At 41.4% G+C, this 12,494-nt stretch overlaps 1 protein-coding gene across 2 annotated transcripts; it reads right to left on the reverse strand.

Annotated features, from left to right (window-relative positions):
• Positions 1-117: 117 nt before the first annotated feature.
• On the reverse strand, positions 118-8,769 carry LOC132407476 (uncharacterized). 2 transcript variants are annotated; one of them, XR_009516488.1, is made up of 3 exons: positions 7,857-8,769; positions 2,081-2,296; positions 118-1,121 (listed from the first exon to the last, which is right to left on the reverse strand). XR_009516488.1 is itself a non-coding variant. In XM_059994064.1 (2 exons), the coding sequence occupies exons 1-2, from the start codon at positions 8,299-8,301 to the stop codon at positions 2,031-2,033; spliced, it is 711 nt and encodes a 236-aa protein (XP_059850047.1). In that variant the 5' UTR covers positions 8,302-8,769; the 3' UTR covers positions 2,009-2,030. The 2 variants fall into 2 exon arrangements, 1 of the variants encoding a protein (XP_059850047.1); XM_059994064.1 differs by lacking the exon at positions 118-1,121 and having other exon boundaries at positions 2,009-2,296.
• Positions 8,770-12,494: the final 3,725 nt, after the last annotated feature.

The following is a 12,494-nucleotide window of genomic DNA, read 5'->3' on the forward strand; positions in this document are numbered from 1 at the left end:
CAATCAGTTGCCAGGGTTTTATCTCGTCTCCCAGGAGAATACTCTGAGTAATGTTCAAAATGTGTTTTATCAAGGAATCATTGAGTAGAACAGGCTGAATCTCCCAAAGGGACTTGTCTATTTGCTTTTGTTTCTAGTTTTACAACTTCCTTGTCTCTTGTTATGATTGTGTGGATGTGATCAGCAGGCCACCTGTTGTAATTTTAGCCAGCAGTTTGCTCTACACTGGGAAATTGAGCAGATTTCCTGATTTCTTGAGACTGAAGGATAGTTTTCAGCTCAAGATTGCCTGTCATTAATAAATTTAGCACGAGTAGATTTCTTACAGTATATTGCAGCTAAAGCATTCTTGGTTGTACAGTTCAACAAACAATCAGGCATTTTCACAAATTTCAGAAACTATAAGCATTTTAGAATATTTCAACATACAAACCCATTCATTATGTCATACCTGCACTGGCTCTTTGGTAAAGCTATCTGACTTCCCTTCCAATGCTCTTCATTGTCTAGTAAAATTTCAAAGGATTGCAAAATTATTTCTCGGATTAAAATTCTCTAACTTCTATGACATGAATTTATCTCTGGACTTGTAATTTAGGTTTTGGATTACTGGTTGAGTAACAGTCATTCTAATCTCGTATTCTTACAAAACCTTGGATGAATTTATTTTATTGAGTTATGAATTTATAGATGTCAGTTCTAAAGGGATTTCTGGAAGCCAACAAAGATGTATCCTCCAAGCAGAAATTCTGGGAATAATTGATCTACCATCTTCAGTTATTTGTCTTTCAATCTCTGGCAAAATGTTCCCAGAGCATCCTTTAGTTTGTCTTTCAAAGCTGGAAAGCAAATATTTTTTTTAAATCTGTAAATTATTTTGCATATGTGTATTCAATATGAACAGCGAAATTAAACCTGAATGTTCTGCGGCAAATACTTGTGTAGATGTCCATAGGAGGTCATAGCTCAGGCTAATCTGCTTTATTATTTCATTTGTGATGTCTGTCTTGTCCACTTCCTTTTTTTCTCCACACATGCAAAGCACAAACTTAACCAGATATTTTCCTTGGGAATGATTTCAATGCCATTTGGAGTTCTGACTGGATGGAATGCACACAACCCTGAAAATAATCAGAGACTTTAGTTTCCTCACTTCCACTTGTCATTAACAAATACTTATTAGATGGAAGAACTGATTTAGCAAATTAAGGATTCACGTGCACCAAGAAAACTGTTTTTAGGGTGTCCTGGTAGTAATAAGTACATCAGCTTTTAAAATTAACCAGAATGAGTGAATGTATACTCTAAAGCAAAGGGGTGATGTGCTTGTAGTGCTTTACAACCTTAGATTTTTGAAATATAGCCAATAGGAAAATGGCAGCCAAAATTTTGCTGCTTACAGGACCTTGGTCTTTAGTGTGATAAGTGATCTGTTTTAGTGAAGAGGGATAAATGTTCTCGTGCTTATTTAAACCAGGTGAAATGTTGAATATTCATCACTTCCTCAGTACAACATTGAGCTGCACCTTTGACATCACCTCCCCAAATCTGAGTGTGTAACCCTCTGACTCTGAAGCATAAATGTGGCCACATAACAACAAAGGTAATATCCTGCTTGCTTCTCCACATTGGTGTGCAGTCTCCTCATTTAAAATGTTTAGATCTGTCATTTTTCACCTTGTATCTCCCTCAATTCTAGGAACATCACTGTATGGTTAGTTTCTAAGTGTGTATCAACCCCTTCATCCCTTCCCTCTGTTGCCCTATTCTTAACACACTGTCTCTTCTACCATCTGATCTCCATCATCCCCTTCAGTCTTCAAGCATAGAAGCAAACTAGGGGATAACACGAATCACACCTAATCATGTTGATAATCAGGATCTCATACTTTGCAGTTCCTTAAAGTTTCTGCATCCCTATAGTCCTTCAGCCCTTTCTTGAAAACCACTATTTTAAACTAAGCTTTGGTCAGGCCCACTGCAATGCTTCCCTTCAGTTGTTCCCTTATAATTGTGATGATTGCCATGAATCACATTTTTTGTGTTAAAGATGCTGCTTGAGTGTATGCTGTTAACCCACCAAACAAGAAGTAGGCTGTGATAGTTATGCTGAACACCACTAAGATGATGGTTCGTGGACCCACATCCTGAGGTTCGCAACTGTTGGGGCAAGCACAAGGACTATCGACAGAAATCCATAGCACATAAGGACTCTTTGGATCTTGAGAAGCAATCACTGAGTGATGGGAACTACAGTTGTATCGAACTACTGTCTGCAGTAAACTGCTGAGTGAAGCTGCAACAGAAAAGAGGATTAAGATTGTATCTCTGGAAGTGAGGGGTATAAAAAAACAACTTCTTAGTACATTTTCATATAGTAAAACAATCCAAAGCACTTTAAATATCAACTAATTTGACATGAAGCTCAAAAACAAATACTAAATGCTGATTCCCATAACTGTGGAATGAACAGATCAGAAGCAGCATTCATTAGCACTGTTTGTGGATGAGGAAGAGGGTCAAAGTAATTGATTGTTTTTCCAACCTGGATGTGATGAATTTATGGTGCTAAGTAATATGAATACCATGATTACTATATATTAATAACTTGAATATATTCACATGAAGATCTCAAAGTTTGCCCACATCACCAAATTAGCAGTTGTGGTAAACTGTGAAGAATATTAAGAGGCTGCAAAAGGACCTAGTTAGGCTGTCAGAAAGGGAATACAAGTGGAAAATGAAATTTTTAAAGCATTAAAATGTGAAGTGATTCATCTTGACCGAAGAACAAAGCACCAATCTGGACAAAATTGTCTGGTTCAAGGGTGTGAAGAACCTGAGTGGTGACATCACAAAAGGTCTTGCGGGGGGGGGGGGGGATGCATTTTGATTTGGAGCTTAATGCTTGTAAAGATGTTTCAACAGTCCATCAGGGAAAATTAACAGGTTTACAAGATCCCAGCAGGAAAATTGAATTAATGGACTTAAGAGACACCTAGCATAGACCTAACGAGCAAAGAAGCTCTTGCTGTGTTATGACATTGTGCGACATTCAGACTGGTGACCAAAGGATTGACAAAGAGGTAAAGTATGAAGAACATATTACATGGAGCAGCGTGGCACAAGACAGGTTCTTCAGCCCATGATCTTGAGCTGAACTAATGAAATTAATCCCTGCACATTGGCCATATCCCTCCCTTTTCTGCATATTCAGGTGTCCGAGGGTTTCATAAAAGTTCCTGTTACATTAGCTTCTACCACCACCCCTAGCAGTGCATTTCAGGCTCCGGCTACTATATAAATACTTGCTTTGTACATCTCGTTTGAACTTAACCCTCTTGCCTTAAATGCATGTCCTCAAACACTTGTCTTGGGGAAAAAGATACTGGTTGCCTCATGCCTCACGTAAAAATATAAAGGTTTTAAAAAGAGCGTTAGTGCTTTTTGGCTCTTCGCTGGCGAGTTGCAATCAGCATGGGGCCAATAAAAAGGAGGTATAAGTGGAGTGGCTGTTGTTGGAGTGGGACAGTGTAAGAGTTAAGCCAAAGCTCGACCGTAGGCTTGGGCAAGCACAGGCAGATGTTCTAAGTAAGTTTCTAATAAGTTTTTGCTTTCTGTTGGTACATAGCTTGTGCACAAAGAAAGGGTTTGGAGGTAGCGGTATGTTTTATGTAGGAACTCTGGGAGGTATAGTATGATTAGGAATAGTCAGTATGGCTTTGCCAAGGGCAGGTCATGCCTTATGAGCCTGAGTGAATTGTTTGAGGATGTGTCCAAACACATTGATGAAGGAAGCCGAGAGGTAATGATGCAGCTATATAGGACCCTGGTCAGACCCCACTTGGAGTATTGTGCTCAGTTCTGGTCATTTCACTACAGGAAGGATGTGGAAGCCATTGAAAAGCTGCAGAGGAGGTTGCCTGGATTGGGGAGCATGCCTTATTAGAATAGGTTGAGTGAACTCGGCCTTTTCTCCTTGGAGCGACGGAGGATGAGAGGTGACCTGATAGAGCTGTATAAGATAATGAGAGGTATTGATCGTGTGGATAGTCAGAGGCTTTTTCCCAGGGCTGAAATAGTTGCCACAGGAGGACACAGGTTTAAGGTGCTGGGGAGTAGGTACAGAGGAGATGTCAGGGGTAAGTTTTTTTTACTCAAAGTGGTGAGTGCGTGGAATGGGCTGCTGGCAACGGTGGTGGAGGTGGATATGCTAGGGTCTTTTAAGAGACTTTTGGATAGGTGCATGGAGCTTAGAAAAGTAGAGGGCTTTGTGGAAGCCTAGTAATTTCTAAGGTAGGGACAAGTTCGGCACAGCTTTGTGGGCCGAAGGGCCTGTATTGTGCTGTAGGTTTTCTATGTTTCTATCTAGTCTCCCTGATAACTAGATCTGCACAAAGTGCATCAAGCTGCAGCATCTTAGGGATCATTATAGAATTGGAGTTGCACCTCAATTCTTTGGCTCAAACAGAAAAATGAACAGGCGATGGGAGCTACAGTGAAGTAGTCAGCCTAAGTTGCAGAAGGCAGGTACCTGGTTGATTGTCAGGAGAGGGAAAGGAGAAAAACTGCCAGTACAGAGCATCTCTGTGGATGTTCCCCTCTAAGTACAACACTTTGGCTACTGTTGGGGGGGGGGGGGACAACCTACTGTGGGAAGCCAAAATGACTGGGCCTCTAGCTCTGTGGCTCAGAAGGGAAGGGGGAGAAGAGTGCAGTAGTGATGATTATTATAGGAGCAGAAAGCAGATTTGTGAGAGAGGCGCCTGGATGGTATGTTGCCTTGCAGGTGCGAGGGTCAAGGATGACTTCGATAAAGCTGGAAGTCTTGGTACATATTGGTACCAATTACATAGGTAGGAAAAGGGAGGAGGTCCTAAAGAGAGACCATATGGAGTTGGCAGAAAGCTGAAAAAAAAGCAGAATCTCCAGGGTAGTAATTGCTGCCTGTGATCATAATATGACTGAATTCGCACTGCAGCTTGAGAGGGAGAAGCATAAGTCACAGGTATCAGTATCACAATGGAATAAAGGGATTACAGAGGCACAAGAAAGGAGCTTGCCCAGGTGGTTTAGAGGAGAATACTGACTAAGTAAAAATGGCTAAACTTCCTGGGAATAGTTCATAAGGTGCAGGATAGATACAGTATGTCCCACAGAAGTTCTCAAATGGCAGGGGTAGGCAGTCATGGCTGATGAGGGAGGTTAAGGATTGCTTAAAAGCCAAGGAAAGGGCATATAAGGTAGCAAAAGTGAATGGGAAGTTGGATGATTGGGAAGCTTTTAAAATCCAACAAAAGGCAATTTAAAAAGCTATAAGAAGGGAAAAGATGAAATATGAGGGCAAACCTGCGAATAATATAAAGTGGGATACTAAAAGTTTTTTTCCAGTTATATAAAGAGTAAAAGGGAGGTGTGAGTTGATAATGGACCACTGGAAAATGATGCTGGTGAGGTAGTAATGGGGGACAAAAAAATGGCAGATGAATCTAATGAGTACTTTGCATCAGTCTTCACTGTGGAAGACACTAGCAATGTGCCAGAGATCCGTGACTATCGGAGCAGGAGTGAGTGTCATTGCTATTACAAAGGGAAAAAGTGCTAAACAAACTGGTCTTAAGGTGGCTGAGTTAGATGGACTACATCCCAGAGGCCTGAGATGGGTTGCTAAAGAGCTGATGGATGCATTGGTCATGAACTTTCAAGAATCACTTGATTCTAGCATGGTCCCAGAAGATTAAAATATTGCAGATATTTTACCACTCTTCAAGAAAGGAGGAAGGCAAAAGAAAATTATAGGTCAGTTAGCCATACATCAGTGGTTGGGGAAAGTGTTGGAGTCTATTATTAAGGATGAAGTTTTGGGGTACTTGGAGACTGATAAAATAAGTCAAAGTCGGTATGGTTTCTGAAAAGGGAAATCTTGCCTGACAAATCTGTTAGTTCTTGAGGAAGTAACCAGCAGGGTGAACAAAGGAGAGGCCGTGGATGTCATTTACTTGATTTTCACATGGCATTTGATAAGGTGCCACATGAGGCTACTTAAAAGAAAATCCTATGGCGTTACAGGAAAGATATTGGCATGAATAGAGAAATGGCTGATGGGCAGGAGGCAGTGAGTGGGAATAAAGGGGGCCTTTCCTGATTGTCTGCCAGTGACTAGCGGAGTTCCTTGGAGGTCAGTATTGGAACCGCTACTTTTCACATTTTGATTCTGACCGGTGCTTTTCACATTGTTTGTCAGTGATTTGGATAATGGAATAGATAGCTTTGTGGCAAAGTTTGAGGGGTAGATAGTGCTGAGGAAGCAATGTGATTGCAGCAGGACTTAGACAAATTGGAAGAATAGGCAAAAGATGTGACAGATGGAACAGTGTTGGGAAATGTATAATAGTACATTTTGGTAAAAGGAACAATACACCTGCCTTGTTGTCATTTCCCTCGATCCCCTGACCGATCAGGAACCAACCTGCAGTCTGCGGCAGAGCATTCCACAGATTCACTACTCTGACTAAAAACATTCCATCTTGCCTCTGTTTTTAAAAAGTCGCCCTTCAGTTTTGAGGCTGTGCCCTCTAGTTCTGGATACCCCCGCCATAGAGTGGATGTGGAGAGGATGCTTCTTATCTATCTAGTAGTCCTTTCAACATTTGATAAGTTTCAATGAGATCTTCCCCCCACCGCCCCCGCCCCACACACACACATTCTTCTAAATTCCAGTGAGTACAGGCCCAACGCAGCAAACACTCTTCACATGTTAACCCCTTCATTCCTGGAATCATCCTTGTGAACCTCCTCCAGACTCTCTCCAATGACAACATATCCTTTCTGAGATATGGGGCCCAAACTGTCAACAATACTCCATGCAGCCTGACTAGTGTCTTAAAAAGGCTCAGTATTATGTCCTTGCTTTTATATCCTATTCTGCTTGAAATAATGCCAACATTGCAATTGCTGCATTTATCACAATCTCAACTTGTAAATTAACCTTCTGGGAGTCTTGCACAAGGACTCCTGAGACCCTCTGCACCTCTGATGTTTGAACCTTCTTCCCACTTAGATAATTGTCCACACTATTGTTCCTTTTACCAAAATGCGTTATCATATATTTCCCAACACTCTATTCCATCTGCCACTTCTCTGGCAGCTGGTAAAGTTCCATCTGCCCCAGAACACACTGATACAATTCTACACTTCCACCCTCACATCAGCCATTACTGTTTTGTTTGACGCAGCATTCTCTCACGATATTCAAAAACTACAGCTAACTAACAGGACACCATTGGCTGCAGTCTGCCATCATTGCCAGACTTGTATATGTCTGGGATAAAGATGTAATCAGGAAAAATCATTGTGGGTACTACCCACCTAGCAAATTGTCTTTTCCAAATGCCCCCTTCTGGAAAGCATTATAGAGTTACTAAAACAAAAACTTCATGCCATTTTAAAAATTTCTTCACCCAGGCAGCTGATCAGATTAACCATTCTCATTACCCCCCACCCCCAACCTCAGTAACGGCACTGCACTATAAACACTTTAAACCATTTTTAATTGTTCTTTATATTGTAAATTCATGCTGTTTATGTAATTATGCACATTTTATCCCATAGCTGTACTTAGAACATTATTTTAATAAAATTATTTATTCTTTAATTGTTGAATGTCATGCCAACACATCACAGCAAATTCCTAACACAGCTAAATGTTTATGGCAAATAAAGTTGATTTTTGCTCCTTGATTTCATCCAGCAGAACAAGAGGAGGCCCATCAGCTAAAGCCTTTCAGCTTTAAGTTTTGTTTTTAGCTCAAGTTTGAGCTCTTCACATAAATTTTTTTTTAATGCAGAAATCTTACCTGAGTAGGTGACGGTGAGTATTTTTGACATGTTATCATAATTGAATTCATTCAGCTTATGGCTTCCATAGTTAAGAAAACCAACATTCCCTTTTCCTTGAGCTTGGTTCCTGATAATCAGGCATGCAGCCACATCCGAACAGTCAGAAGCAAACAAGAAAGGTTTACTGAATGGCTGGCAAGGACTAAATGAGTAGAGAATATTAAACTCAGAATTTTTGGTAGTGAGTGGTTTATCTCTCGCCAGAAATCCATTGTCATCTCCCACGGCTGCTAGATTGATCACTCCTGATCCATCCTTCATTATACATTTGCAGGGATTCAGTTTAATGCATTCTGATCTTTGGGAGAAAGAGCAAGAAGGCCATAATATCAGCAAGCACAACCAGCTGTAAGCCCCACTCCCAGCACTCTGCATCTTGGAGAGGAATTTCTCACACTGCATCTATGCTTAAAATGTAACAAGAGTGTGATGCATAGTTAAAGTCAGCAACTAAAAGGAAATACTTTGCAGTCGCTCATTGGTACAATTATCTTGACTGCTAAGTGAAATCATCAGGTTAGTACAACCCTCCACAGCTGATTAGTGTGACACATGGCCCCTATATTGATCAAGGTCAAATACCTCAAATTTTAAATGTTATCTTCAAATTTATCATTTTCTCTAACTTCCAACCCTGTAATCATCTATGTACACTGAACCTCACCTTTGCATCTTCAGTTTTAATCAATCCACCTATTGACGTTTGTGCCCTTAGTTTACAAGTTTTGGAGTTCCTACCTTCTCTAACTTGAAGAATTTTTAAAAATCTATCTCTTTAGAGTGGTCAACTAGAACTGGTAACTGGTAATTCTTATAGGCTGAAAATAACTTAAATTAGAGCTTTCTTGCTTATTCATAGAATATATTGGAATTAGGAAATCAAATTTGATAAGGGGAGAGATGAAGGATTGAAATAACAAGAGGCATGTGAAGAAAGACATAAGACCATATGATATAGGAGCAGAATTTGGCCCATTGAGTCTGCTCTGCCATTTCATCATGGCTGATCCATTTCCCCCTCAGCCCCAATCTCCTGCCTTCTCCCTGTATCCCTTCATGCTCTGACTGATCAAGAATAACCTCTGCCTTGATATACACAATGACTTGGACTCCACAGCCACCTGTAGCAAAAAATTCCACAGATTCTCCACACTCTGGCTAAAGAAATCCCTCCACATCTCCATTCTAAATGGACATCCCTCTATTCTGAGGCTGTGTCCTCTGGTTTTAAGACTCCCCCACTACAGGAAACCGCCTCTCTACATCCACTCTATCAAGGCCCTTCAACATTTGATAAGTTTCAATGAGATTCCTCCCTCATTCCAGTGAGTACAGGTTCAGAGCCATCAAACGCTCCTCATATTGGTAAGCCTTTCAATCCTGGAATCATTTTCATGAACCTCCATTGAACCCTCTCCAATGCCGACACATCCTTTCTTAGATAAGGGGACCAAAACTGCTTACAATACTCCAGGTGAGGCCTCACCAGTGCTTTATAAAGCATCAATGTTTCTTACTTGCTTCGAAATACTAGTCTTCTCGAAATGAGTACTAACATTACATTTGCCTTCCTCACACCAACTCAACCTGCAAATTAACCTTAAGAGAATCCTGCATGAGGTCTCCCAAGTCCCTTTGCACCATTTAGAAAATAGTCTGTGCTTTTGTTCCTTCTACCAAAGTGCATGCACTTCCTGACACTATACCATCTGCCACTTCTTTGCCCTTTCTCCTAAGTCCTTCTGTGGCCCCTCTGCTTCCTCAAAACTACCTGCCCCTCAAATGAAGGTATTGAAAAACTGGGAGGGGGAGCCAAAAGTTGTGTATAACATCAGTCTTTATCTCAAAGGGGCTCACTCTAAAATGAAGAGAAAAAATAACCATTATAATTGGTAGCTTAGAACCAAATTATTAAATTGAGTTAGGATATAAAAAATTATAAATAACCAGTGGCAAAATTTAGCAAGTCAGTTGAAATAAGTGGTCCCAGACCTGATGAAAGGTCTTGGCCTGAAACGTTAACTGCTTACTCTTCCCAATAGATGCTGCCTGACCTGCTGAGTTCCTCCAGCATTTTGTTTGTGTTACTTTTGATTTCCAGCATCTGCAGACTTTCTTGTGTTTGAAATAAGTGGTAGTAGCCTGAAGAAGTTAAATTCAAAATTGATGTACTAGAATCTGAGGTTTTGATACTCTGTGTATCAGAGGTGGAGAAGGTTATTTGAATGTTTTTTTTGTTCAAAGAGACTGCTGTGAAACAACACATTTCATGGCATGTCAGTCATAATTTCTCTTTCACAAGATCTGAATCAAACTCCTTAGGTTATGTTTCCTCCTTATATTTGATTAATGGACACCAACAGAAGGGTTTGACTACGGGCTAAAAAGTTATAATGATCTAAATGGGAGCAGTAGCAGAACCATGTCAGCCCAGTGTGGCTGGTTGTCACTTGCAAATGAATGTAAAATTCTATTATGCAATGATCCCGATTCCACAGGTAACTCTGCACTTCTCCAATCGATATGAGGTTCTGGTAGCTTGTGTGAACAAGGATAAGTATAATGCCCATAGAATCAGTTATTATTGTAGTGTCAGCATCATTGCGTGCAGTGTTGTATGACGTGGGTGTTCACAGTCTCATGACCATGATTGTTCTTGGCCAGTTTTTCAATAGGAGTGGTTTGCCATTGCCTTCTTCTGGGCAGTGTCTTTACAAGTCAGGTGACCCCAGCTATTATCAATATTCTTCAGAGATTGTCTGCCTGGAGTCAATGGTTGCATAACCAGGGCTTATGAAATGCACCAGCTGCTCATATGACCATCCACCACTTGCTCCCATGGCTTCGCGTGACCTGGGTAAAGGGGGGGGGGTGCTAAGCAAGTGCTACACCTTGCCCAAGAGTAAGCTGCAAGATAGCGAAGGGAAGCAGTGACTTAAGCCTTTGTTGGTAGAGACTTATCTCCATTCTGCCACCCATATTAGGAGGGTACTAAGGAAAGAAACAATCAAGCTTATCCAGCAGAAACAACACTGGATCGTAAGAGGCTGCAGTGAGTTGGAGACGCGATCAGTTCCAGCATGGGCACAACCCTCCCTGCCACTGAAGACATCTTCAAGAGGCAGTGCCTCAAGAGGGTGGTAATCACCATTAAAAACTTTCACCACCTAGTGCATGGCCTCTTCACATCGTTACCATTGGAGAGGAGGCACAGGAGCCTGAGGGCCCACCTTCAATGTTTTAGGAACAGCTTCTTCTCTGCCTTCCAATTTCTGAATGGTCCATGAACACTACCTTGTTACTTGTCTTTTGCAACATATTTATTTTTGTAACTGATAGTTTTTTTTTATGTCTTGACTCTCACATATATCAGTGATAATTTCTCTACTGAGACAGTGAACCCGGCTGAATACTGACAACCTGTGCTGATCAGCTGGCTGGCGCGTTGACTGATACCGTTAACCTCTCACTTTGGCAGTCTGAGATACCCACCTGCTTCAAGCAGGCTTCAATCATACCGGTGCCCAAGAAGAATGTGGCAGACATTCCACCTCTCCCGGAAGTTCTGGGATTCTGCTCTGATGCTTGCAAATTATATACAATAGCCTGGAAATCGATTTCTTTTTTGAGAGTGAGCGAGCAAGAGGAGGGAGGGAGTGAGGAAGGAGAAAATCCTGATTGGTCTCTCTTTGTGCAAAGTAGACCAATCAGTTTTCTCTGTGGGCGGGCTTTACAGTCGATCTCTCTCTTTCTCCCTCTCCCTCTCCCCCTCCCCCTCTCTCTCCAGTTTATTGTCCATGGCAGTGTTCCAAAAAAAGAAAACATAAAATTTTCTTCACCCCAGACTGCACTAAAGTGTACCCCTGACTAATAGGGCTCAAAAATAGTGACAGTGTTGCTCGCTGCACTGTTTGCAACAGTTGCCCATGGTGGGTTAAATGACTGTAAAAGACATGTTGAGGTGAGTTTAACAGGTGTTATTTGTTCATTAGCATAGCTAACGTTATTTAAACTAGCTGGCCGGCTGCTAAGGAGCTACTCTATTGATGTCCTATGTGATAAATTGTTTTTTTCTTTCGTAGTCAAATGTTCTGTATACACCCTTATTAGAGGTCGACCGACCGGGGGGGGGGGGGGATGCTACCTCCCTGAAATGAGTTTTGCGGGGTGGGATGTCTGATGTGGTAACCTGCCTCAATGACTATTGCCCAGTCACACTTAAATCAACTGTGATAAATGTGCTTTGAGAGGTTGGTCATGGAACATTGTACCGCTGCCTGAGTAGGGACTTGCCTACCATCACAATAGGTCAACAGCAGATGCTATTTCATTCATTGGCTCTTCACTCAGCTCTGGAACATCAGGACATTGAAGATGCATACATCAAGATGCTCTTCATTGACTACAGCTCTGCATTCAACACTATCATCTCCTGTAAATGAATCAATAAGCTTCAAGTCCTGGGCCTCAATACCTCCTTGTGTAACTGGATTCTCAATTCCCTCACTTGCAGACCTCAGTCAATTCAGATTGGCAACACTATCTCCTCTACAATCTCCATCAGCACAGGTACGTCACAAGGCTGTGTGCTTAAC

Source organism: Hypanus sabinus, chromosome 18 (genome assembly GCF_030144855.1).
Source record: "Hypanus sabinus isolate sHypSab1 chromosome 18, sHypSab1.hap1, whole genome shotgun sequence".
Classification (NCBI taxonomy): domain Eukaryota; kingdom Metazoa; phylum Chordata; class Chondrichthyes; order Myliobatiformes; family Dasyatidae; genus Hypanus; species Hypanus sabinus.